This window comes from Eschrichtius robustus, chromosome 3 (assembly GCF_028021215.1).
Source record: "Eschrichtius robustus isolate mEscRob2 chromosome 3, mEscRob2.pri, whole genome shotgun sequence".
Taxonomy (NCBI): domain Eukaryota; kingdom Metazoa; phylum Chordata; class Mammalia; order Artiodactyla; family Eschrichtiidae; genus Eschrichtius; species Eschrichtius robustus.
The window spans coordinates 75,872,751-75,897,866 of record NC_090826.1 but is presented as its reverse complement, the minus strand read 5'-3'; the positions used below and the strand labels follow the sequence as shown (position 1 = coordinate 75,897,866).

Here is a 25,116-nt window from a genome sequence, read left to right as displayed (position 1 = left end):
GTGTAGCCAGGATTTAAAAATGAGGTGGTATCTCAGTTGACGCTTGAACGTGATTTGGGCAGGTGTAGGGGGGCAAGGTTAAATGAGGTAAGTCTTTAAGGTACGCATGATAAAAGGCAGGGGAAAAGCATAAACAAAACCCCAAGTGCAGAAAGGGTTACCACATGTTGAGAGGAGAGTAACTAAACAATTGCACTTTGTTATTTTTAGGCTTCTTACTCTGCACAAATTTTAGAAGTAGCACTAAGCAATGTGGCTGGAGATAAGGGTGGTAAATAAGGGACGTAAACACCTCAAGGGCAGTGTTTTGAAGCAAAAACAGAAACCACAGTTCTGCTCTATAATTAGTCTTTTCCTAGACTGAAATATCCAAGATCTCAGAAGAGATAAAGAACTTTGTAAAATAAGATATCCATTTTAATGAATTACATAATATTTATTTGAATGTTATAATAACCACTGTCTGTTATTTGTATCTAGATCCGTGCTAAGAATGATCTTTCTTTTTTTTTTTTTTTTTTTTACTATTTGCAGGGCATACCAGGGCCACATGGAAATCCTGGGTTACCTGGATTACCAGGTCCAAAGGTGAGTGATTATTAGTGAGTATCGTAAAGAAGATCTTTAACTTTTAAAGCCAACCTTGGGATATTGAGGATCTCTGTCATTTCCAGAGCATGATTTTTCAGCAAGATGGTCTTAGCCTAGCAGAGAGCCAGGCTCCTCTGAGAGCCCACCACACTTGGATTTATGTATAGCTAGTGGTAAAGGCAAGCACAGCCCTGCTTTGGTATTCCAAAGTCTTTATTGTCAAAATATGATGGCAGTATATGGAAACCTCTGAAATATACAGATTATGATTTGAGTAATTTACCTTAAATCAAGGCTATTTTAATGTATAGATAAGTACTGAGGAAGTAAAATATCATTTATTTCCCTGTTCCACACTTACCTAATATTTTTACCTGAAAAAGATCTGTGAGGATAATGCTTATAGGATACTCATATTTTTATGAGAACAACTAACCTGAAAGCCTGTATATATATGAGCATACATGGTTGTGCAGTGGTAGCATGGTAGGTAATAGTGTGATAGGTAGTAGTATAAGTATAGTAAAAACGGATGGAAGAATATATACCAGGCTGGTTACCTTGAGAGCAGGTATGGAATTGGAAAGATAATTAAATTTATATATATGCGTAAGCATTAGGGTTTTGGTTTCCAGTAACATCATGAATATTTCAGGGTCATTAATAACCACTCTGCTTATTAATTATCTCACTCAAAAGTAACCATATAGATGTTACCATATAGATATAGGTTAAGATAGGATAGAGCTTAAGAACACAGGTTTTGGAGTCTTAACTGATTGGGGTTCAAGTTTTAGCCCTCTTGATTTGTATGACTAGAAGAAAATTACTTGCTTAGCGGCTTTAAGCTTCACTTTCTTCTTCTCCAAAATAGGAAAAATCATAGTATGTCCTCAGAGGGCTGGAGTGAAGGCTAAATAAATTGTGAGTAAAGCCCTTAACAGTGTTAACATGTCATAAGTAGTATCATTATTATTAATATGTAATAATGATAACAGATATTTTAAATCTAAATTTTCCAAAGTTTCTCATCACTGTCAGCAATTTTTTGAGTTTAATAAAATATCTCAGAGAGAAAAAAGACTTAACTAGAGTCTGGATGTGCAACAGTGAGAAAAAAGACAAATGCCTTCTAAAGAAATGAGAAGTTTGTTCTTAAATTTGTGATTCCCTAGCCTTCACGCTTTTTTGGGGACTTGCAGGATATTTAGACTAGTGAAAGGCTAATGTAGTTGTAAAGACCCAGCTCGTGTTTTTCCACAGAGCTGAAATTCTAGGGGGCTTGCCATCCTGCTAACACCCTGATCTCCACAACAAGAAGGAAGACAGAATGGGAGAGGGTGGGTTTCCACACGTTTTGTGTTGCCCTCCCCTTCCCCTGCCTTAGCCAGTAGCAAACGGGTACTTGAAACTAACAAAAAAGATAGAGAATAGGGTGAGGAGAGATGAAGGTAGAGATAGTGGAAAGCCTTTGATTTAATTGACTTCTTAAAATGTGTGTACTTATTCAGGAGAAAACACTTGAGAAAATGATGAACTTTGTAACAAAAAATTATCATTGTCCAAAGATTAAGAACAGGATATTTTTCAGTGTTGACTGGTATGAATGTGTGTCTTTGGTAAAATGAACTAGGAGAGATGAAATCTTAATCTCAAGATTTCTCTTTAATATTATATTTAGTAGTGTGAGTATAATTTTGACTATAACTATTTACCAATAACATATTTTTATGAACCCATACATTAGGGATTTTAAAACCTCCACTTTTAATTTGCAAGCAACTAACTGAACCTCTTGGGAACTTAATTGTATAGACCTGAATATTAGTCTTTAATTCATATTTAATTTGATAATTTGATAACCATGTTCAAAATAGGCAAGACTGACCATGATTTGTTTTAACTGCACATATTTGTGGAGGACATTAGATTGTGACAGGTGTTAAAAATCACCACTGTGTCTTAAATGAATCAAGTAAAGCTTGTAGCATGTGGTTTGTGAAACCAATTTTCCTAGATATTTAACATGCACTTTAAAGTAATCAGGATTAATAGCACATTCAAGGCTTATACTTTATAATCCTCTTATAGTATTTATTCAAGACAGTGCAATAAAAATGCAAATTTCATGCTCTCAACAATAAATTTTGACATGTAATCACAGGATTTATTTTCCTTCAGGGAACAAAAATCCCTTTTAGATTAAGGGATTTTAGAGTATAAAGACATTTTCAGCATTTTTCTCTTTTCAGTTATTGTTTAGCAAGAATAACATAGAATTATTGGCCTCTAAGGAAATTGTATAAAAATTCATCTTGTCACTTGCACAAGAAATGATCTGTCCATTTCAAAAGGGGTTACCTGAACCTATGAAAAGACCAAATTAAGGCAATTGCAAGTTTAGAAAGGTTTAACTGAAATGGAAAATACAATGCATTATGGAACCTTTATACAGTCATATTTGGATTAATGTACTTTTAAAAAATTGTTAGAACTGATACTGACCAGAGTTCTTGGCCTTCCCTAATCAATAGAAATTGCTAGTTCCTTATATGGGGTGAGGGTAGGGGTGTGTCCAAGGATCGGGCCAGAGGGGTGGCTTAGGTGTTTTGCCCACCCCTTTGGTTGTGTTGAGTTCAGGGGGCATGCGCAGTACCGGGCTTTTGCTCCCAGCTCTTCAAAAAGGCAGTTGGGGTTTTTTTTGGTCTTTTTGTATCTTTTATCCTTAATTTGTCCCAATTGCACATGCACACAGTTATTTTTAGTCCCTGATAGTGTCTTTGTGTTTTGTTGCTTGAGGAGAGGTTTGTCCAGGTGCAGGCATTGCAGCACTGCAGCAAAGAGTCCCAGGTCCCAGCCTGTCTCAGAACCAAAAGATACCTTATATAAGTTAATGGTGTGAAGCACGTAAAACACCTGGTAGAATACTTGTGTGTAGTTGACACTTAAGAAAACATTATTTCCCTTTTCTGGAGGAGCTACTTATAAGGTAACTAGGCTATTTAGAAATGCAACTTTTACTGAAAGTATCACATTTATTATTTGTTAAGTTAAAAAAAAAGTCTTGTGGCTCTTATGAATGAAAATACCTTAATATAGTAAAGAAATATGTTCTATTTATAAGACTATTTAAAAGTTTATAAGAATAAAGCTTATTTTGCTAACATACTCTAGATTGATGCAAAAATTAATTTATTTTCTGTTATACTTTTACAATTAAGTTAGTATTTATCATAAAGGAAAAAAAGTGTAAACTGATCTTTGGTAGTTCTCAACTCTGTTCAAGCAAAATGAGTTTTCACATATCTGTTCGTCTTCCTTAGTAGATTCTGAGTTACTTGAATGCAGTGGCCAGATCTTACTCATCTTTGCCTTTGTGTCCAGCCCAGTGCCCAGCATGTGTTGGGCACTCAATAAATGTTAAACTGAAACAATAAGCAGACTTAACATTAGAAACAAGGCACTAGCATCATAAGGGAATGAGAACTAGCACTTATTAAGCATCTAATTATTTTATGTATGCCATCTCATTCAGTTCCACTTCAGTTAAGAGTACTGTTCAGAGCAGGCTTTATTACCTTCTGCTTTCCACAGAAGAAAACATATTCAGAGGTAAGTACTTAACCAAGGTAACACAGTTGTAACTGGCATCAGAATTAGATCTGTTTTACTCTTTCCCTTACACTAATTTGTCTCTACTAACATAGGGAGGAGTTTATTTATGAAACAGCACCTTAAAGAGGAAGGGTTTGGGTAGGGTAATAACCTAATGTAATTAAAGACTTTCTGAATTCATTTAGTAATAGTAACAAAATATGTCCATTCCAAGGTTCCACCTTATCCTTTGGATACTGATAATAACATATAAAGTCCAGAAAGAGTGAAACTGAACTCTAGCCCCTCAGAACTGTGTTGTTAAATTGTTAAATAGTAGAAGAATAAAATGCCACACAAAAATTTAGTGGCTAGTGTAGCATTTTTTCAGCATTATTAAGACTAATTGATTTAAAACAGAAAGACTATTGAGTTCTTTAGCTGAAATCATTAGCTGAAATCAGTAGACTAAGGGTAGAAATATTGTCTTCATAAAAAGAAAACAACACAAGGAAGTGAACTCTTTCTCTATTTGCTAGAGAGAATGACTTTTTTCTTGCCACCGAATGCCTTCTGGGTCCACAGTTCGTCATATTTACTTATTTAATATGAACTTTATTCGCAGGGTGCTGGACATTTTTTATTACTATTAATTAACACATGATCAATTATGCAGTAGATCTTTGGACATGAGTCCAAATGCAGAATCTAGATCTTTGGCCTACCCTACACTTATAATTCTAGTCCAGGCAATCTGTTTGCATCCAGATAGTTCGTTTCCCAAAAATGCTTCTTAAAGGCAGCTTAAAACCTTCCCATGGACATTCATAGCTTATATTACTTTAGTCAGGTTCAATAACTCCATCAAATTTAATCCAGTTAAATGAAAACATCTAACTTTAATAAGCTGCAATAACAATGTCCCATTAGTAATATTAAATGAGATGTTACCAGTAATGTTAAATATTGAATTTCCAAGGAATATATCTTTGTGCTGTTTTATTCCTGGTTTTGACCCTCTGCTCCCATGTCTCCATCATTATTTCTCGAAACTGAAAGTCCCATTTTCCTTGTGTGTGAATTAAATAAATGTGTTGAGTATAGATGCTGACCCATTCTAAGAATTTTTTACTGAGTCAGATTGCTATGAAAAATTTTCAGTCCAACATTCTGAAAATGTAAAGTATGATAAAATGGTGAAGACTGAGGTGCTCCTATTACTCTACACAATGTAGGGGCCTTTTTGTAAAGGACCAGACAAATATGACAAACATATTAAAATTTTTTCCTTCTAGCTATCAAAGTCTATTGGGTTCATGTTAGAAGGATTCAGGAGCCAATTCGAAAAGGCTTCCACTAGCCAAAGATTGGTATAATTTGAGCATCATTAAGGATAATAACTGTAGTGGATTGAATCAAAACAAATATCTCTAAATCCATGAGTTATAATGTAGTTAAAAACAGACAAACCCTCATTGGTCACCTGTAGGGGATGCTGGGGAATTACATCTATGAGATTGTCAAGTTCTCTGACACCAATTGAATATTCAACAATTCAATTCAATTCTGACACTACCCCAATTTAGTGTCAGACTCCACAGATTTAAGGGCTCAGTCCCACAAGACTCCACACACTTGAGATGCCAGCAACAGATGGGTTGCCCGGGCTACTCACACTTCTGCCTGGCTGACTACACGTTCAGGGATTCCCACAATCTCTTCCTCTCTCCCAGGTTTGATATTTTTCTAGAACAGCTCACAGAACTCAGGAAAACATTTTAATTAGGCTTACCAATTTATTATTAAAAAAATACAACTCAAGTCGCTAAATGGTAGAGCTGCATAGGGCAAAATATGGAGGGTGGGAACCCGGAGCTTCCATGCCCTCCCCAGGTGCGTCATCTTCCCAGCACATCAGTGTGTTCACCTACTGGAAGCTCTTGGAATGTCTTTGTACAAGAGTTCTTATAACCCAGTCTCTACCACCCCCTCCTCTCCCTGGAGGTGGGGGAGGGAATGGGGCTAAATTCCTACACTCTAATCACTTGTTTGCCTTTCCAGTGACTTGTCCCCATTCCTGAAGCTCTCTAGCTCCCCCTCTTCAGTCACCTCATTAGCATAAGCTCAGATGTGGTTGCAAAGGGCTTGTTATGAATAACAAAAGACACTCCTATGACTCAGGAGATTCCAAGGGTTTTAGGAGCTCTGTGCTAGGAACCAGGGACAGACCAAATGTATACTTTTATTATACCATAATGTCATTATTTTGAAAAATGGTAAATAGAAGAAAACTAAAGGGAAAGAATAAATTTTTTCTTAACAAATTGCCTTGCTTTTCTTATAGAATTGAACCTTAGTGCAACCAAATAGTTGACAAAGGGAAGTTTCTCTTTACAGAAAAAGCTAGCAAATGAAGAAAGAATACTAGAGTTAGAATCACCATTTTTGCAATCCTGATGAAGAAAAGGTTGAAAACAATAGAAACAACTCAAGAAGTCCAAAGGCCTTGAGGCAGGAGACTGCTTGGCAGTCTTTGAGGAATAGCTGAATGAGATAAGTGGTAGGAGATAGATCAGAGAGATAGCAGGAGCCAGATTATGTTGAATCTTGTAGATAAGAATTTTGGTTTGGATTTTACTCTGTGTTGGATATTTATTGGAGAGTTCTAAGTAGAAAGATGACACCATGCAATTTATGTTGTAGGAGGATGGTTCTGGCTATCACAGAGAATAGATTGGGATAGGGGAAGAGTAGAAATAGGGGCACCAGTTTGGAGACTACTTCACTGGTCTACCCAAGCTCACGCCATGGGTGAGGATGGCATGGACTAGAGTGTTAACAATGGAGATGGTGTAAAGTGGTCAAAATCTAGATGTATTTTGAGGTACAGTTAACATAATTGCTGATGAGTCACTTACATGGTGTGAGAGAGGAGTCAAAGGTAATCTAAGGCTTAAGCAGTTGAACAGCTGGTATTGTGGGAGCTGCCATCTACTGGAATGAGGAGGAACGTGATTTCAGGTTTTTACTTGTTTTGTTTTTGCCTGGGAGGAAATCAGGAGTTCATTTCCATTAATGTTTTAAAAGAACCAACTTTTGGCTTTGTTAAGTTTTTCTATGGACCATATAATGTTTCATTGATTTTTAGCTCTATTCTAACATAAGCATTTAGAGCTATGAATTTCTCTCTAAGGACTGATTTAACTGCATCCCACAAAATTTGATGTGTTGTGTTTTCATTATCATTCAAGTTGAAATATATGCTTTCTTCGTTACTCATTGGTTATTTAGAAGTATGTTGTTTATTTTAATGTCCATCAATTAGAAGCTTTTCTAGTGATCTTATTGTTACTGGTTTCTAATTTAGTTCCATTGTGTTCAGAAAGCACACAATGGAAGAGTTTAATCTTTTAAAATTTATTGAGGCATCTTATGGCCCATCATGTGATCTATCTTGATGAATAGTTCACATGAACTTCAAAGGATTGTGTATAGTGTTCTATAAATGTCAGTTCGATTATGGTGGTTGATGGTGGTGGTCAAATTTTCTCTGTCCTTACTAGGTTTTTTCTTGTCTAGTTGTTCTGTTAATTACTGAGAGAGGTGTGTTGAAATATCCAACTCTGATTTTGGATTTTATATCTTTAGTGTTTAGGAAGTGTTTAGTTAGTGTTTGCTTCATGTATTTTGCAGCTCTTGTGTGATGCATGCATATTTAAGGACTATTATGTCTTCCTGATGAACAGACCTTTTTATCATTATCAAATATCTCTGTTTATCTTTAGTAATGCTCCTCTTCTTGAAGTCTAGTTTGATAGTAATAGAGCCACACCAACTTTTTAATGCTTATTGTCTGCCTGGTATATATATTTCCTTTCCTTTACCTTTCTATATTTAAAGTGCATCTCTTATAGATACTGTATATTGGGTCTTTTATATTTATCTTGGCTTGATAATCTCTGATTTTTAATTAGAATGTTAAGTTCATTTACATTTGTGTAATTTTGGTATGATTGGGTCTTGGCCTTCTGCATTGTCATTTCTTTTCCATTTATCCCAGGTGTTCTTTGTCCCTTTATTCCTTTTTTTCTACCTTCTTTTGGGTTAATCAAATATATTTTAGTATTCTATTTAATTTCTCTTGGCATTTCAGCTGTATCTGATTGATTTTTAGTGGTTGCTTTAGGGATTACAGTGTGCCTTATTAACTTACTGTAGTTTACTTAGAGTTAATATGGTAATATTTCATGTAAAATATAAGACTCTTGTAACATTACAATTACATTTACCTACTGTCCTCCCATCCTTTGTGTTCTGTTATCATTTATTTTACATCTATGTCATTATAAACCCAACAGTACAATGCAATAATTTCTGTATTATCTCCTATTCCTTCCTATAGGTCTGAGTTTCTATCTGGTGCCACTTCCCTTTAGCTAGCAGAAACTCCTTCAATAATTCTTTGAGTACAGTTCTACTGGTGATGGTTTCTCTTGGTTTTTGTTTACCTGAAATTTATTTTGTCTACATTTTTTTGAAGGATAGTAAACAAAATTTTTGTAGAGTAAAAAAATCTTGGTTGAGAATGTTTTTCTTCCAGCACTTTAAACATGTCTGATGTTCTCATATTTTGGCCTTTACTGTTTCTGATGAGGATTTAGCCAACATTTTTATTCCCCTCAATATAATGTGAAATTTTCCACAGGATGTCTTAATGTTTTTCTCTTTGTCTGGCTTTTAGCAGCTTTACTATGATGTCTGTAGGGGTGGTTTCCCTTAGATATTTCTTTGGGCTTCACTGAATGTCTTTTTACCCATAAAAAATTTTTGTAAACAAATTTGGGACATTTATGGCCATTATTTCTTCAAATAATCTTTCCCATTATTTCTCTCCTTTCCTTCTGGGACTCCATGTATGTTATACTATTAATATTGCCCCACAGGTCACTAGATCTTTGTTCATTTTTGCCATGTATTCTTTTTTTTCTCTTCTTCAGATTAGATAACTTCTATAGATCTGCCTTTAATTTCATTAAACTTTACTTCTGCCTTCTCCAATATGATGTTAATCTCATCCAGTAAATTTTTATATTTAAGATACTGTATTATCAGTTCTAGGTTTTTAGTTGACTCTTTTTATATAGTTTTCATCTGTCTGCTGATATTTGTCTGTTCACTCATTATGATCATCTTTTCCTTTAAGCCCTTGAACATATTTATAATAGTTAATAAAATCTTCAACTGCTAATTCTAACTTCTAGGTTCTCTTGTGGTCTGTTTGTATTGACTGCTTTTTTTCTTTACCTCAAGTCAGATTTTCTCTTTTGCATGTCTAGAAAAATTTGATTACATACTGCATGTTGTGGATGATATGTGGATCTTTAGATGCTGTTACCTTTCTTTTTAATACTTTGGAGACTTGATTTTTGTTCTGTAGGCACTTAAATAACTGGCTCATCACCTTAAATTTGTATTTTATTTTTTTATTATTTTTTTTATTGGCGTTTAATTGCTTTACAATGTTGTGTTAGTTTCTGCTGTAGAACAAAGTGAATCAGCTATATGTATACATATATCCCCTCCCTCTTGAGCCTCCCTCCCACCCCTCTAGGTCATCGCAGAGCACTGAGCTGAGCTCCCTGTGCTATACAGCAGCCTCCCACCAGCTATCTGTTTTACACATGGTAGTGTATATATGTCAATGCTACTCTCCCAATTTGTCCCACCCTCCCCTTCCTGCCCCCTGTGTCCACAAGTCCGTTCTCTATGTCAGCATCTCTTTTCCTTCCCTGCAAATAGGTTCATCAGTACCATTTTTCTAGATTCCATATATGTGCATTAATATACAATATTTGTTTTTCTCTTTCTGACTTACTTCACTCTGTATGACAGACTCTAGGTTCATCCACATCAAGGTTTGGAAACTTTTTTAAAGGGCAGATCTGTTTCAGTTTTGCTTACAGTATTAGTGCAAGTCCATTAGTCCAAGAATATAGTATTTGCTTCTAAAGTATAACTCTCCCTCAATTTCAATGGAAAGGTATTTATCAAACTATTTACCATGTTCTTCTAAAATGATGTGGCTCAAACCCCAAACTTTCTCCTGTAGTGACCAGCAGCTGAAATTTGTTAATTCTTTCAGCCTTTACTTGTTGATTTCTGCTGAGTTCTTTGGAATCTATCTCATGAAAACACATGTCAGGATCAGCCAAGAATTGAAGAAAATCTATATTCAAGCTTTGGGGGAAGCTGACTTTCTTTCTTTCTAGGATTTTCTCCCTCAGTTTGCGGTCATTTTGGTACTCCTATGCTCTCTCCTCTGATACCACTAGCCAAAAGGTTTATGTTTTTCTGCTTGAATTCCAGCCACTCTGTGCAGACTGGGAAGTGTCTTTAGGAGAAAGGCTGTATAAATGCGTATTAAACCAAGTGTGGTTTCTTCTTTCAAGAGTTGAATCCCCTCCAGCCCTGTTTTTTATTGTTCTCCTGTGCATTCAAATAGTTGTTTTACATATCTTGTCCTGACTTTACAATTGTAATCTTCAGGAGGATTAGTTGCATATATGCTACTCTGCCACTATCTGAACCAGAATTCCCAAGAGTTCCTTTTTGATCGTATTCAATTTGAGAGGACTATTTAACATCCAAGTGGAGATATAAAAAGGGTGTATGGATCTGGAGTTCAGGGAAGATATCATAACTAAAAATATACATTTCAGAGTCATCAATGTATATATGGAATTTAAAGCTATGGAACTGATGCGGTCACCTAGGGATGAATGTAGGCAAAGAAGAGAAGTGTCCAAGGACTGAGTCTTGGGGTACTTCAGAGTTCAGTGTATTAGGAAGATGAAGAGGAACTAGCAAAGGAGACTGAGAAAGAATGACCAATGAGGTAGGATAGTGGTAGGGACAAAAGCCTGAGTAGAGTAGGTCTAAGAGAGAATGGATGGAGAGGAAGTCTTTTAGTTAACATAGACAACTTTCTAGGAGTTATTCTCTAAAAGAGAACAGTATAATGGAGCAGAGAAGGGAGATGTGGGCTCAAGAAAAGTTATTTTTTAAGATTGGAGAAATTACAGTGTGTTTACTTGATGATGGCAGTTATCTTAGAAGTAAAAATTAAAATAATGTAGGGAAGACAGTTCACCAATAATGTCCTGGTGAGAGACAATGGGGGGGTTTGGTTATGAAGGCAGAGTATTTTGAAACAGGTTAAGGTGAGGTGTAGTGGATTTGGTTATGAGAGCTTGTGAAAGGTGAAAGCAGGATAACCATCTGAGAGTAAAGAGAGAGAAGTTTTGAAATAATCATCTATGAAAATGGGAAAGTGAATCGACTGAGGCAATTACTGGACACACCAAAAGACAAAGTAAAACAAAATCAATGTAAGAAGTCATGAATTTCAAGTGAGATTTGTCAACATTATTGTTTTCTCTTAATCACATTCAGCTGCTAGGGATAGGGTCAAAGTAGGTAGAGAGTTTATATCTAAGATTTTCCAGGTAAGCTTATAAGACAGAGGGAGAAACAGGCAGTGGTGTCATTTATGTATGCAAGGAAGTGATTAGAATATAAGACACTGGTATTTAGGCTAGCTAGGGATGGGAAGTGAGACCCTGTGGGGGATGAAAGAGTGAAAACGTGATGGGATCACATATTAGCAGTTCCAGTGGGTCAAATAATTGTTAAAGTTATAAGGGCTTAGAGTGAGCTAAAAAGATAAGAAGTGTTGGTTAGAGAGTATAGTGCTTAAAATTGAGATTATGGAGCTTGTGCAGTTATTGCTAATATTAAAGCCAAGAATATTCAAGTGGTGCTGCCTCAAGATTATGTCATTTAGTGTTTCCTTTATGATATTCTACCAATTTAGCTCATTCATACTCTGAATTTTTAAATTCCAAATTCTTTCCATTAAAATTTTGCTGCACCATCAGTAATTCACTCAAGAGTTGTGTTCTCTGCTTTTCAAGATGGCCATAATTGTAAAATTTATTTTAATGATTGTATTTAGTACTGTTATTTTTAATACTAACTACTAACATCTATGTAATCTATAGGGGATTTGATCATAAATCTTTCAAGCTAATCTAAGTAGGTATTATTATTATTCCCATTTTACAGAGGAGGAAATTCAGGTTCAGAGAGATTAAATGACTTGTTCAGTCTTTTCATCTAAATCCCAATGCTCTTTCCATTATATTGTGTGGACTCCAATCTGATAAATTTGTTGGAACATCTTAATGGGTCTAATACCTTAGGGAGTTTCCCTCCTTATACAGAGAGCCATCCGGAGATCCGTAACAGTCTAAAAGAGCTATTCTGATAATGAGGATTTTAGACTATAGCAGATCAGTAAGATAGGTGGGACTTTTGGAATCCTTGAGTAGTAAAATGTAGGCAACTTCCTTTTCTTCTTATTCATACTCAAAAGGAGGATATATAGCTCCTTCAATAAAAGTCGTGTAGGAGTAAGTAAAAGTCAGTATTGAAGGTCAAAGTCAATTATGATTATTTTATAAACATTATTTTTAATTCCAAGGAGTTTTTGAAAAGCCAATCAAGTGTGGCTAAAAGTGTGTCAGGAATCATAGAATAAATAAATAAATAGATAACAAATAAGTAAATATGATTTCCCTCATAAAAAGGAGGGAAAACGACAGAAATTTTGGAGTATTTTCCTTAAATGCAGAAAAGTATGCCCTACTTCCTTGACACTTCAGGCAAACTTGGCATGTTCAATAATCTCTTCCTCATGCCTTTTATACTAGGATCAGTGCACAACAGGCCAGGTTAAAAGCATTTTCTTCATACTGACTTAAATTTCTGGTTCTAGAATATGAGATGATCAATTAACTTAAGCATATTTGTGTGGCAATAAGAGATTTGACATATATCTCTTTACATATGTTGCCAAGATGTATAAAGCTTATGAATAAGAAAAAGGTCTGTCTTTACATCTGATTTTTATTGCTTAATTGATTACTTTCTCCCACTCTTTCAATTTTCTTAAAGTGGAAGATGAAATGTCATATTAGATGATGATGTCAAGAAAGCTGAAATATAATTATTATTTATTAAGGAAGTTGGTATATAATAGAAAATTCAGATAGGACCAAAAAATAAGAGTTTTTAGTGTGAGAATTCTAAGTAAAAACATTGGCCATAAAAAAGTTTTATTATATTCACATTTCTCAAGGGCTATCATTTCTTAAGTTCCTTTTAAATTTGTTGTAAATATTGCCTCAAATCAATTAGTTAGGCTTTATAATAGGTTAAAATATATAAAAATCAATAAGATCTTAATTTAACAGATGTTGTGATATGAGAAAGAAAATTGACCTGATTTACCAGTACTTTTCTAGGCAGTCTTAACCAATTCAGTTAACTTTTCTGGACCTTATTGCTTCTTTCTCTATAAAGGGATTTGCTCTATAAAGGGATAAGCTCTTATCTCTCATAAATTCTAAATAGATTATCTTTATTTTAGATGAAGAGTTGAGTTCTTAAATATTAAGATATCACTAGGGGCTTCCCTGGTGGCGCAGTGGTTGAGAATCTGCCTGCCAATGCAGGGCACACGGGTTCGAGCCCTGGTCTGGGAAGATCCCACATGCCACGGAGCAACTGGGCCCGTGAGCCACAATTACTGAGCCTGCGCGTCTGGAGCCTGTGCTCCGCAACAAGAGAGGCCGCGATGGTGAGAGGCCCGCGCACCGCGATGAAGAGTGACCCCCGCTTGCCACAACTAGAGAAAGCCTTCGCACAGAAACGAAGACTCAACACAGTCATAAATAAATAAATAAATAAAAGAACGTGAATTTCTAAAAAAAAGATATCACTAAAGCCATTTGTCAGGTCCCGTAATTTTGTAACCAGTGATCTAAAATTGTATTAGTGGTAGAAGTGGTGATAGCTATGGAAGGGAAGAGGTCAGACTGGAAAACAACCTTTTCCTTAAACATTTTTTTTTGTTGCTTGGATACAGGACTCTGCCAATGAAGACTAATTTCTAATTTGTAAAATGAAAAGACTTACTGGGGAACATGAAGGACTTTTTGTCTTTCTTCTTTCATCAGTCAGTTTGAGAGCTATTTCAGGAGTATCCCTCCCATACCATTCCCCACCTCTAACTTTGAACTGTAAGCTTAACGTTTTATTTCACCGAGAAACTAGAAGCAGTCAGATGAGAATTAGCTCTCATTTTTTTCCCCATTACCAAGGCTAGTGACCTAATATCTGTACCCATATATTCTACCTTTGAAATTGTTGTACCAGATTAATTGTTCCCTCTGAAATGTCTCTGCTTGGACCCTGGATCCCCATCTCCTATGGCATACTCAAGAGAAATATGCATTTCTCCCAACTTATGCTCAATTTCTCCCTTTTTTCCTAGATCATTCCCATCAACAAAATAACTTGCTATATTAGTTTCCATCTTGACAAAAAATTTTAAAAGCCTAAGCCCTCTCTTAGAACTCACATCTTCTTTCTCCCGAGATGTGGTGTACTCCTCTTATTTCTCTACTTGCCTTGCTAATCAAAGCTCCTGTCTTACCACCCATGACCTTCATGTGTTCTTCTTAACCACTCCACTGATACGACACCTATCAAGGTCACCAACCACCTCCATCTCTCCCAGCAGCCTCTCCTCACGTGACTCATTTTTTCAGCAGTAGTGGACACACACAGTTGGCCATGGCTTCGTTCTGAAAATGTCTTCTCTACACTTGGAGGCTCCACAATCACCTCGTTTGCCTTTCAACTTACATGCTGTGTCACCTCATTCTCTCTTGCTGTCTTTCCTCTTCCAATTTCTAAATATTAGAACATATTTAGTGAACCATCCTCCTTCCTCTTCTTTTCTCTATATTTACACTTTTTCTCAGTAGTCTCACCCTTTACCATGGTTTCAGATACAATTTATATTCTGGTGACTTTTGATATCCAGCCTCAGCATCCAACAGCACACACAGTATCTCCACTTAGAAATCTAAGAGACACCTTGCTTTTAACATGTCTGAGAGAGAACTACAGCGTCATCCAGTCCTACTGTTCTCCCCAATCTTTTCCATCTTTGTTGTTTTCCCATTGTACGTGGACTTGATGCCAGTCTGTCTCTCTCACTTCTCGTCCTGGAAATTCTGTCAGCTCTGCCTTCAATATGTATTCTGAGTTTGGAACCCCCATAATGTCTGTTTAACACTACAGCCAGTGGTATCTTGTTAAAAGTGAAGACAGATCTGAGTAAAAGCCAAACCACAAATAAGGCCCTATAATTCTTTTTGTGTTCTGGCCACTTTTGTCTCTCTGAAGTACACGCCTGCTTCTCTCCACTTAGCACCTGTTACATCGGGCAACCAGCTGTTTCTCAGACAAACCTCAGGCCCTTTGCACTTATTCTTTTCTCTGCTGGGGATGCTCTTAGTGATCTCCCTTCAGATATATTTACAACTTCCTCCCTTCCCTCTTTCAGTTCTCTGGTCAGATAACCTTCTCAGGGACGGTTCCTCCCACTGCGCCCAAGAAAAGAGCCCCCTCTGTGTCCCGGCTGGTCACAGTTCCCTTCCCCAGCTGCTGCTTTCTTCCTGACACTTATCTGTACAAGAAATTGTATTTTTAAAAATTTCCATTTATTCTTTATTTTTTTTTCTCTCACACTGGAATGTTAGCCTAAAGAGGACAGATAACTTACCTGTTTTGTTCATCCCTATGTGTTCAGGAAGTTGTTCAATAAATATCTGTGGAATGAAAGAAAAAAAAAAAAGTATCCCTGAATATGTGAAGGAAGATATGACTGTTTCCCTACTTCCCATAGGGTGAAAGTAACATTTAGAAATGGAAAATTATTATTAGCTAAGAATGGTAATGAAGTCAGAATTTGAATGATAAAGAATCTCAATTCTGTATTTTATGAAGCATGAAATAGAAAAGATATTTTGCTAGTATGCATAATAAGAAAGAAAGAGTACTTTACTATTGTACCAAAAAATTTTGGTTGAAACCTAATGTCATATTTCTCTTGATATATAAAAGATAAAGATTCCCAAAATATGAAAAATATCTATTTTTATAACAATAAAAAGAATTTTGGCAGTTAGAGGGTTTTTTATTTTTATTTTATTATAAAAGTAATGCATGTACATTGCAAGATTTTGGAAAATATTTAAACTTGGAATGATGTTTTAAAATTTTGAGAATTATTATAAGCAGTTTTCTTTTACTAAAAATAACTAGTTTTCCCATACTAAAATAGGAATTATAACTCAATATGTCACAAAAATGGAAAAGTTAATAGAGCCTTTATGTAGTTCCCTTGAAGAAGGATGTTTCATTTGTTCTCTATGTCTGTGTCTCTATTTCTGCTTTGCAAATAAGGTCATCTATACCATTTTTCTAGATTCCACATATATGCGTTAATATACGATATTTGCTTTTCTTTTTCTGACTTACTTCACTCTGTATGACACTCTCTAGGTCCATCCACGTCTCTACAAATGTATGGATGTGGATGGATATGAAGGGGGAAAGGGGTGGGGTAGGGGGAATTGGGAGATTGGGATTGACACATATACACTATTGATACTATGTATAAAATAGACAACTGAGGGGAACATACTGTATAGCACAAGGAACTCTACTTAATGCACTGTGGTGTCTTAAATGGGAGGGAAATCCAAAAGGGAGGGGGTATGTGTATATGTATGGCTGATTCATTTTGCTGTGCAGTAGAAGCTAACACAACATTGTAAAGCAACTATACTCCAATAAAAATTAATTAAAAAAGTAAAAGTGACAAGAGTTACCTATAAGAAAAAAAAGATGTTTCAATCGTAGTATAACTTTATTGATTAGAAAAATCAGGTATGTCTGGGGAATTTCTAGGAATCTTCTCAACATTTAAAATTAAGGATAAGTGAAATATACACTAAAAAGGTAAATAATCCTTGTACATCTCAATTTCAAATACATAATTTTATTCAATACCATATAATGTGTGTAGCATCTGGCAATGCATACAACCAAAGAAGTATGATATATGTAATTTATGTTTCATTAAGTGTTTTATAACTTTTATTTAGGGCCCCAAAGGAGATCCAGGTTTTTCCCCAAGTCATGCAGTTTCTGGAGAAAAGGTAATTATTCGTCCATGAAATAAAATCATGGTGATATATTTCAAGCTTTTAAAAATCATTTTTATCTTTTTTAAATGTAGATTTTACTTGATTTCAGACAGAATATATAGATAACTATTGGATTTTAATGAAAGAAGAAATATTTGAAGAATCAAGTAAACAGTATTATCAGCCCAACTTTTCACTTTAAATCATACCATTAATTTTTTTGAGTGTCTACTTTGTCATGCCCTTGTGCTACCTGTGAACTAGGAACAGATGGGGCAAAAAATTAGAACAAGATCCTTTTGGTCCTAACCTCAAAAATGTTGCTGTTAGTATGGATGCCATTGTAAATTCTAATGCCATTTTACACCTTTGTTTCTAGAATAGTTCTACATACTTATCTTGTTTAAGTCCCACAGTAACAGTGAGGGAGGTGGTCATCATTATCTTTTTTCCAGTTGAGAAAACAAGATTCATAGAATTTAAGTGGATAGCAAGTAGATGAATTAATGATGTATCTAAGTTTTCTGACTTTCAGTACAGTATGCTTTTTATTTTATCATAATGCGCTCAAATACACATACGCATTTAGATAAAAAGAAACTAATGTTTCAAAGTAAAGATAGCAGCGAAAATCTTTATTAAGAGGAAGATATTGTTTTCCAGTGAGGATGAATACAAGTCAAGTATTTAGGTATATATCTGGGAAGCTTTATTTAGACATGCACTTGATGAATGTGATACAATTATAGGATGTTTTTGTTTATGTAGTGTAAATTCACAAACTTTAAAAATCCCTGAATAATTTTTGTGGTTACTGGGTTGAAATCTTATCCTTTAATTGGTTTACAGAAACTCTTGTAAACGTAAGAAAAATTACATCACATTAATGGATATTATACTAGCAATTAAATCCTCAAATTTAATCTAGAACTGTAAGAATTTCATTTCTGTGATGGAACTGAGTTCACTGAATCTAAATAATTTAGAAAAGGAATGGAAGTTTATTATTAGGAACAGTATTTTCATTGGTCCCTTAATTATTACAAGGAAAAAAATTCTGCAATCTGAGAAACATAAATGCCATCTTTAAAAATCTCTAAATATAAAACATTTGATTTCTTACTTAAAATTTAGAAATTAGACATCCACTCTCTTTTGGTGACTGCTTTAAATAAACTCCCCAAATTACGCATTCAGATTTTATCAGATGCTTATTTTTATCTTCCCTTGTGGCTTCTCTGTACAAAATATAGGGTGGTTCAGTATGTGTACAGTATCTGTATAAAATATAGGGTGATTCAGCCTGTGAGTTGTGACTTGGAAGTATGTCAGTGGGTTTTATTTTTTTTTTAACTTTTTGAGTTACTCATATACTAACTGTGGTCAATACTATATAGGAGAAATATGGTAAGATATAGGATTTAATAGAATGTTTTCATTGAGCTTTAAGTGAAATCCAACTTTCAAAATGAGATATTTTTAAAATGGTAACATTTAAAAACAATTTCTCAGAAATTATATTTACATACAATTAGGTTCAATTATACTGAGGAGGCAGGATATTTATACACATATAATATAAATACAAATAAATAAAATACAAACATTAAATTGGTGTGAGTATTGGGGGATTGGGAAACAATTGAATTTTATTTTTAAACATTTAGCTATTTTTACAATAAATATATAGTCAATGATGAAACAATAAAAGCAACGCAGATTCTAGTCCTTCTGCATGTAATATCCAGTAAGGAACATCTCTCATAGAGCACACCTAAGTGTTTAATTTCTTGTGGGGCCTCAATGGCAAAAACGATAACTTTTAAATAGTGGTAATTTTTCCTTTCCCACAAGACGAGTGTGATATTATTATTCCCATTTTTCAGATGGAGAAACTTTGAAGGGAAATCAAGTGATCTACCCTTGATTAGAGCTAGTAGGAGATAAGCCTCCAGTCTCCTGTTTCCTAGTGCAGTTTTCTTTTCCTTCTATCAGAGAAATAAGTGTAAAAAAATATATGTATATGTATAAACCCATCATTCCATAACAAATGGAAGCCATCCTAATAAAACACTGAGCAAAAAAACATTAAAATATTAAACATATGGAAAAGCACTTTATAGTTAATCAGAAACATCCTTTCCCTTCTGATTGTTTCATTTGATGACATATTAAAGTAGATAATACATTGAAAATTAAATAGTGCCTAAACAGTCATTAACGAGTTTATTTAGGGTTATTAACTAAGTACTCTTTTTTTCTTTCAAAGAACATACTTTTTTTCATGCACAATAACTTTGTCACAGCAGGAAGAGGGAAAGGAACAGAGGCGAAGAAGAAGCGTACCACGAGTAAACTGGTTTAAGATTATACCCCCACTCCACTTTGACATGTTTCATCCTTGTCAGTTCACACAGCCTCCCCTATGTCGTTGGCCATTCTACCCACCACATACTCCTTCCCCCTCACTGGTATAATTTCTCCTTCCTACCCTGCTCGCAGGCCTTCATCACATTTGGGGGAAGGGCTTGGGGTGTGGGGACAGAAGGCCCTAATTTGCGAAGTTGGGTCTGTGAAGTCAAACACAGGGTCCTCCCAATAAATTTTCACTGCAGCCCCAGAAACGGAAGTGCCCCTTTCCCTGGTGCATGACGAGAGCCCAGTTCTGCCTCCCACCCCCAAGCCCTGCCTTGAGGTTCCACATGGGTGTCCCATCGGGCTGCAGGTCCTCACCTAGAAGGGCAGGCCTGAGCTGTCCACAGCTGCCTCACAAAGCACTGGTAGAATTTTTAAGTAGATTCCTTTACATTTTTAAAGCACGGTAGACTTTGGGAAAGATGAGAATTTGGGAAGTAAGGACATTCCTAGAGAAAAGGACATCAGAGAAAAAGAAGCAAGACCTTAGAGGTGGGGGAAGTACTGTCCAGGTAATCAGCACTAGAAGAGATAAGGGCTGGGAGCCTCAGAAAAGGTCTCGAACAGTCCCAGAAACGAGGTGGACCTTGAGCCAGATAGAGGAGATCAGAAATGAATGCAGTAAGATCTGGACGTCCAAAGTGAAATCCTGCAGCAAGGAAATCATAATTTTCAATTCTCTTTCATAATATTAAACCTCTGTTTGTGTTTTGTTCTTAGGGTGATCAAGGTCTTTCTGGATTAATGGGGCCCCCTGGTATGCAAGGTGTTAAGGTAAGATGTAGTTTTACTTTGATGTATTTGGGTGCCATGTGGATCTCGGAGCTCTTCAGCTCCTAAGATCTCATTCTGAAGTTGAGCCCAAAGTCAATGTTTTAAATTCCTTTCCTCAGCAATAGGAATTAGGGTGCTGTCCTAATCCAGGAAAGTGGTGCCCACCAAAGACAGGGTCTTAAGAAAAATAAAAGAAAACCCTTCAGATAATGATGGGGACAAAATTCACATGTAGGAGAAAGTCACTGATAGAATTTTGGAGTTCTCTTTTTTTATTACATTAGGGCAATAACTTACTTCTAAAACTTTGAAGTCACATTGTAACTTGTATATATCCAAAGTGAGGTACACTTGGATGTAGGTAAAATACTTGGCTTTTTTTTAAAGAGTTTCTAATTTTATTAGGGAATAATAAGCTCTGCCATGATATGTACATGAATGTGAGGCCTGAAGCGTAAATAGAGTAGAAGTGAGGGTTGGGGATAGGTAGTAAAAAATAGTAGTCATATGCATGTGAGTTGGCTTTTTCTCGGGTAAAAAGGAATAGTAACACAGCCTCCATAATTATTTCATAAAATATGCTGTGCAGTTTCCTGAATTAACACAAGTGTAAATTCTTCTCAATATATTCAGCTTGTCTTTTTCTCAAACACTGAGTTGTTGATTTTCTACAGGGGATGAAGAAGATACAAAATTTCTGTCTAAGGTATTAAAGGCCCCAAAATATTGGAGGGCAGTATTTGACTTGATATGGGCGCCTAAATACACTTAATAATGAGCTATGTTGGTGTCTTATTGTGTCATATTCTTTTCCTCTTGGAAGATTCAGATTGGAGATGGTATTCTGGCTCTGGTTAATTTGTTCAAATTCCGTCTGCCATTTTCTAGGTCCCGTCGACCTTGGGCAGGTCGCTTAACCTAAGCTTTAGTTCCCTCATGTGTAAAATGTGAAGATAATACTACCCACTTCACAGGGAGCTGTTGGGAACATGGAATGGAATAATCCATGCAATACAGTGTCAGAAAAATAGCAAGCCATTAATAACTGTTAACCATCAGCTATTTATCTGGTTTTGGAAAGGATCCTGACCTTGTTTGCTTCCCTTCATAATCCCTTCTACAGGGCACAATTGTAAATTGATTAAAAAGGTTTTGATCTCATGGAGTATTTTTCCTCCCATGACCATACCACACCATTGTTCTTATGGCATTTAGACTAGTCTTCATCCTAGATAGTACTTAGAATCTGACAACTCCTTTGAGGTTGTTGGTTGCTTCCATGAAACTGCAGAGTGATCGTTTGTACCAGAATTGGTCTTGACATACAGTCATGAATCTGTCTGATTAATGCTACTTAGTATACCTCTGACTGCTAAGTGTACCTCTGAGGAAACTGTACTGATGAATAGCATCAAACAAAGAAAATCTCATAATATGAAAATTACCTTAATAAATTGTATTTGATATTAAATATACAGTTATTGCATCCTGAAGAATGCCACTGTGTATGAGAGAAAAACAAACTAATCATTACTTTCCAAGGTTAATAATGCCCATGGTTCATGAAATTAGCGTTCCAGAAAGGGAAAAATTATTGATAAATAAAGCTTGAGTCGTGATTGTGTAGAGGAGTATATAAAGAAATACTATAGAGAAAATTTTAAAAGACTGATTTTAACTATTAGAGCAGATTATCATTTTTAACTTTGAAGTTTTACTTACTTAAAGCGGAAGATATTATCTTCCAAGGACTTATGCACACATTATATGAGCCTTGGCCCATCGGTATTTCAAAATATACAGACCAAAAATAATATATTCTCAATAAGTCTAGTAAAGTGAAATAGCATTAAGGTAAACAAACTGGGTCATGGATACATATCTTTCACAGACTTCTTTTCTCTTACACAGTTTTTTAAACTTTTAAAATCTGGCTTGTGTTGTTAACTAGTAGAAACAGACACTGTAGAAGTCAGGGATCTTGCTATGTTATCAATTAGCAACTATAGCTGAATTTTCTCTAGAGAAGGTTTAGTCGAAAGTATTTAGAAACCAAATTACTTTCTGATAAATGAAGCATCCATGGTTCACTATGCTTTGATAGTAGTTCAAAACAGTGTTGAAATATTTGAGATGATTTTGTAGTTTTTCTGAGAATGCTTTCCCTCTTTTCAGAGTTTGTCTAATAATGGAAACTGTATATAGACTTTTTAAAAACAAGTATTGCAGGAAAGTATTGCAGACATAGGGGCTCAATCTAAACCTAAACTAATTCTCCACATAGCAGGCTTGGAACAAGTTTCCATCACACTATCTACGTGCATGTCTTACTTTAATATGAATGTGCAGTAGAAATACTCTCACAGTGAGCTTGGTAGACTCTCTCTGTTCCTGTGGTTTATATGAAAGGCAGAAGGACCAGACTGATTATTTATGGAATTTACTAATTTTGGTTCATTTTTTGAACCACCTAGGTCATTCTCAGTTACTTCCTGCAAACAGGATCCATTCTAGGAGTACCTAGAATAAAAGTTCATATTAGTTATAACCTAGGGACTCCTATTCCTTCATCCTTTCAGTTCTACCCCTAAAATGCTACATGAATTCTTAAGGTCAAGACAAGGACTTAAGTTATTCATTCTGTAAGTGATAAATCTAAGATAAGCCCAGAGAGGTTAAGAGAATCGCTCAGGGTCACTCAGAGTTACAGCAGGATCAAGAGATAATACTTGCTGATACTGAATCCACTGTGCTTTTAACAGTCTGTGCTTATTATAAAAGATGAATAAGGTACTTGGGATTTGATTAATATGAAGTTTATTACATATTTTATCTATCAAACTATTTTTGAATTATTATTATAACTATTACAGTAAATATTAACAGCTCCTTTCTTATGTGCAATATTATAGTCTATCTGCTGAACCCTGTATCTTTTTATCTTAAAAACAACCCATTGAGACAGATAGTATGTTCAGTGTGTCATAAATAAGTTAATTGAGGTATAAAATGGTTAAGTCATTTACCCAAGGCCACATGACTAATAATTGACAGAGTTAGGACTCAAATCCAGGCATCTTTGACATGACTGTGCTCTTAATAACTTAAAATACTGTTTTTCCATATATTAGTTCATTATGCCAATATTTGTTATATGTGAGTTTGATTACTTCTGACTACCTCAAGCATGAATGCAAGAGGAAGTAAAATTTTGTTTTTTCCTGAAAGCCAAGGGAACAAATATAGTTTGGGATGACAGGTAATAATGACATCATTATTCCTTTTCTCTGGAAGTATCTGGAAATATTACAATTCTTTAAGTAATCTTTGAAGTGGCTGCAAGAAAGTTGTGTGTGTAGAAATACTGACAACTCATGGAAACTGTTGAGATAAATAAACAGAAGATTAATATAAAATGTTCTGAAAACTAGAAGTAATATTGAGATAGAAATAACAAAGCAAGTAAATCAGCAGCAGTATTTTTATTCACTCTTCAGTAGAGTTTTTGGTTTGCTTCTGCCTTTTATCCCTTTTATCTCTCACCCCTTGACTTTTTTTTTAAAGATTAATAAATTTACTTTATTAAAAATAAGGCTTCCCCCCCCCCCCACAACAAGGTACAACACAAATAGTGAAAATACAAGCCACAGACTGGGAGAAAATATTTGTAACCCATGTAACTAACAAAGAACTAGCATCCAGAACATGTAAAGAATGCACAGAAATCAATAACCCAACAGAAAAATGGGCAGTTCCCAAAACAGCAAATCCATTGGTCACTTAATATGTGAAAAGATTTTTAACCATACTAGGAATAAGGGAAATGAAATTAAAACAATGAGGTATCATTTCACAGTTGTGAAATTGGCAAATATTTAAAGTCTGAAAATACCTACTTTTGGCCAGATGAGATACAACAGGAATTCTCATTTACTGCTGATGGAACTAGAACAACCACTTTGGAGCACGATTTGTCATGTCTAGGAAAGGTGAAGATTCACACTGCCTAACACTTAGTAATTCTGCTCATATGAATGTATCTTAGAGAAACTGTCTAACACACATACACAAGAAGAAATTTTAAAATGTTACTTGCAGCATTGTTTATGAAAACAAAACACTAGAAACCCCAATATATTTAAATTTTAAAAGGATATATTTGGATAGATTCATAAAATGTAACACTATGCAGCAGCTAAAATGAACAAACTAAATCTACCTATTTATGGCAACATGTATAAATCTCAAAAATATAACATTGACAAAAGAAATAGCCTCAAAGCATTTGTATAGTGTAATATATATAAAGTTCAAAAACATGCAAAAATGTAACATTATCAAAACAACTTACAGAAATTTATGCTTTACTCAACAGTGAAACATTGTATTTATATAAATGTATAAAATCATGCATATTAAAAAAAAAAGATAGTGCTTCTCTCTGAAGAGGGACAGTTAAGAATGAAATCAGGGGGTTTCATAAGGAAAGGCCCTTGAATTTTTTCTTTTAAAAGAATCTGAAATCAATATTCACACCTTGACTTGTTTTTAAAAACCAATCTTACCACTTTAACAAGCTGTGTATTTCCCCAGATTGACTGGTTACATTGCCTCAACT

The 25,116-nt window shown here is 35.1% G+C and overlaps 1 protein-coding gene across 1 annotated transcript in view; it reads left to right on the top strand.

The window, feature by feature from the left end:
• COL24A1 (collagen type XXIV alpha 1 chain) overlaps positions 1-25,116 on the top strand; it is a 384,282-nt gene that overhangs the window by 37,115 nt on the left and 322,051 nt on the right. The window contains exons 6-8 of the mRNA XM_068540226.1: positions 535-588; positions 17,268-17,321; positions 20,445-20,498. Coding sequence (XP_068396327.1) covers positions 535-588; positions 17,268-17,321; positions 20,445-20,498 — 162 coding nt within the window. The remainder of the gene's footprint in view (positions 1-534; positions 589-17,267; positions 17,322-20,444; positions 20,499-25,116) is intronic.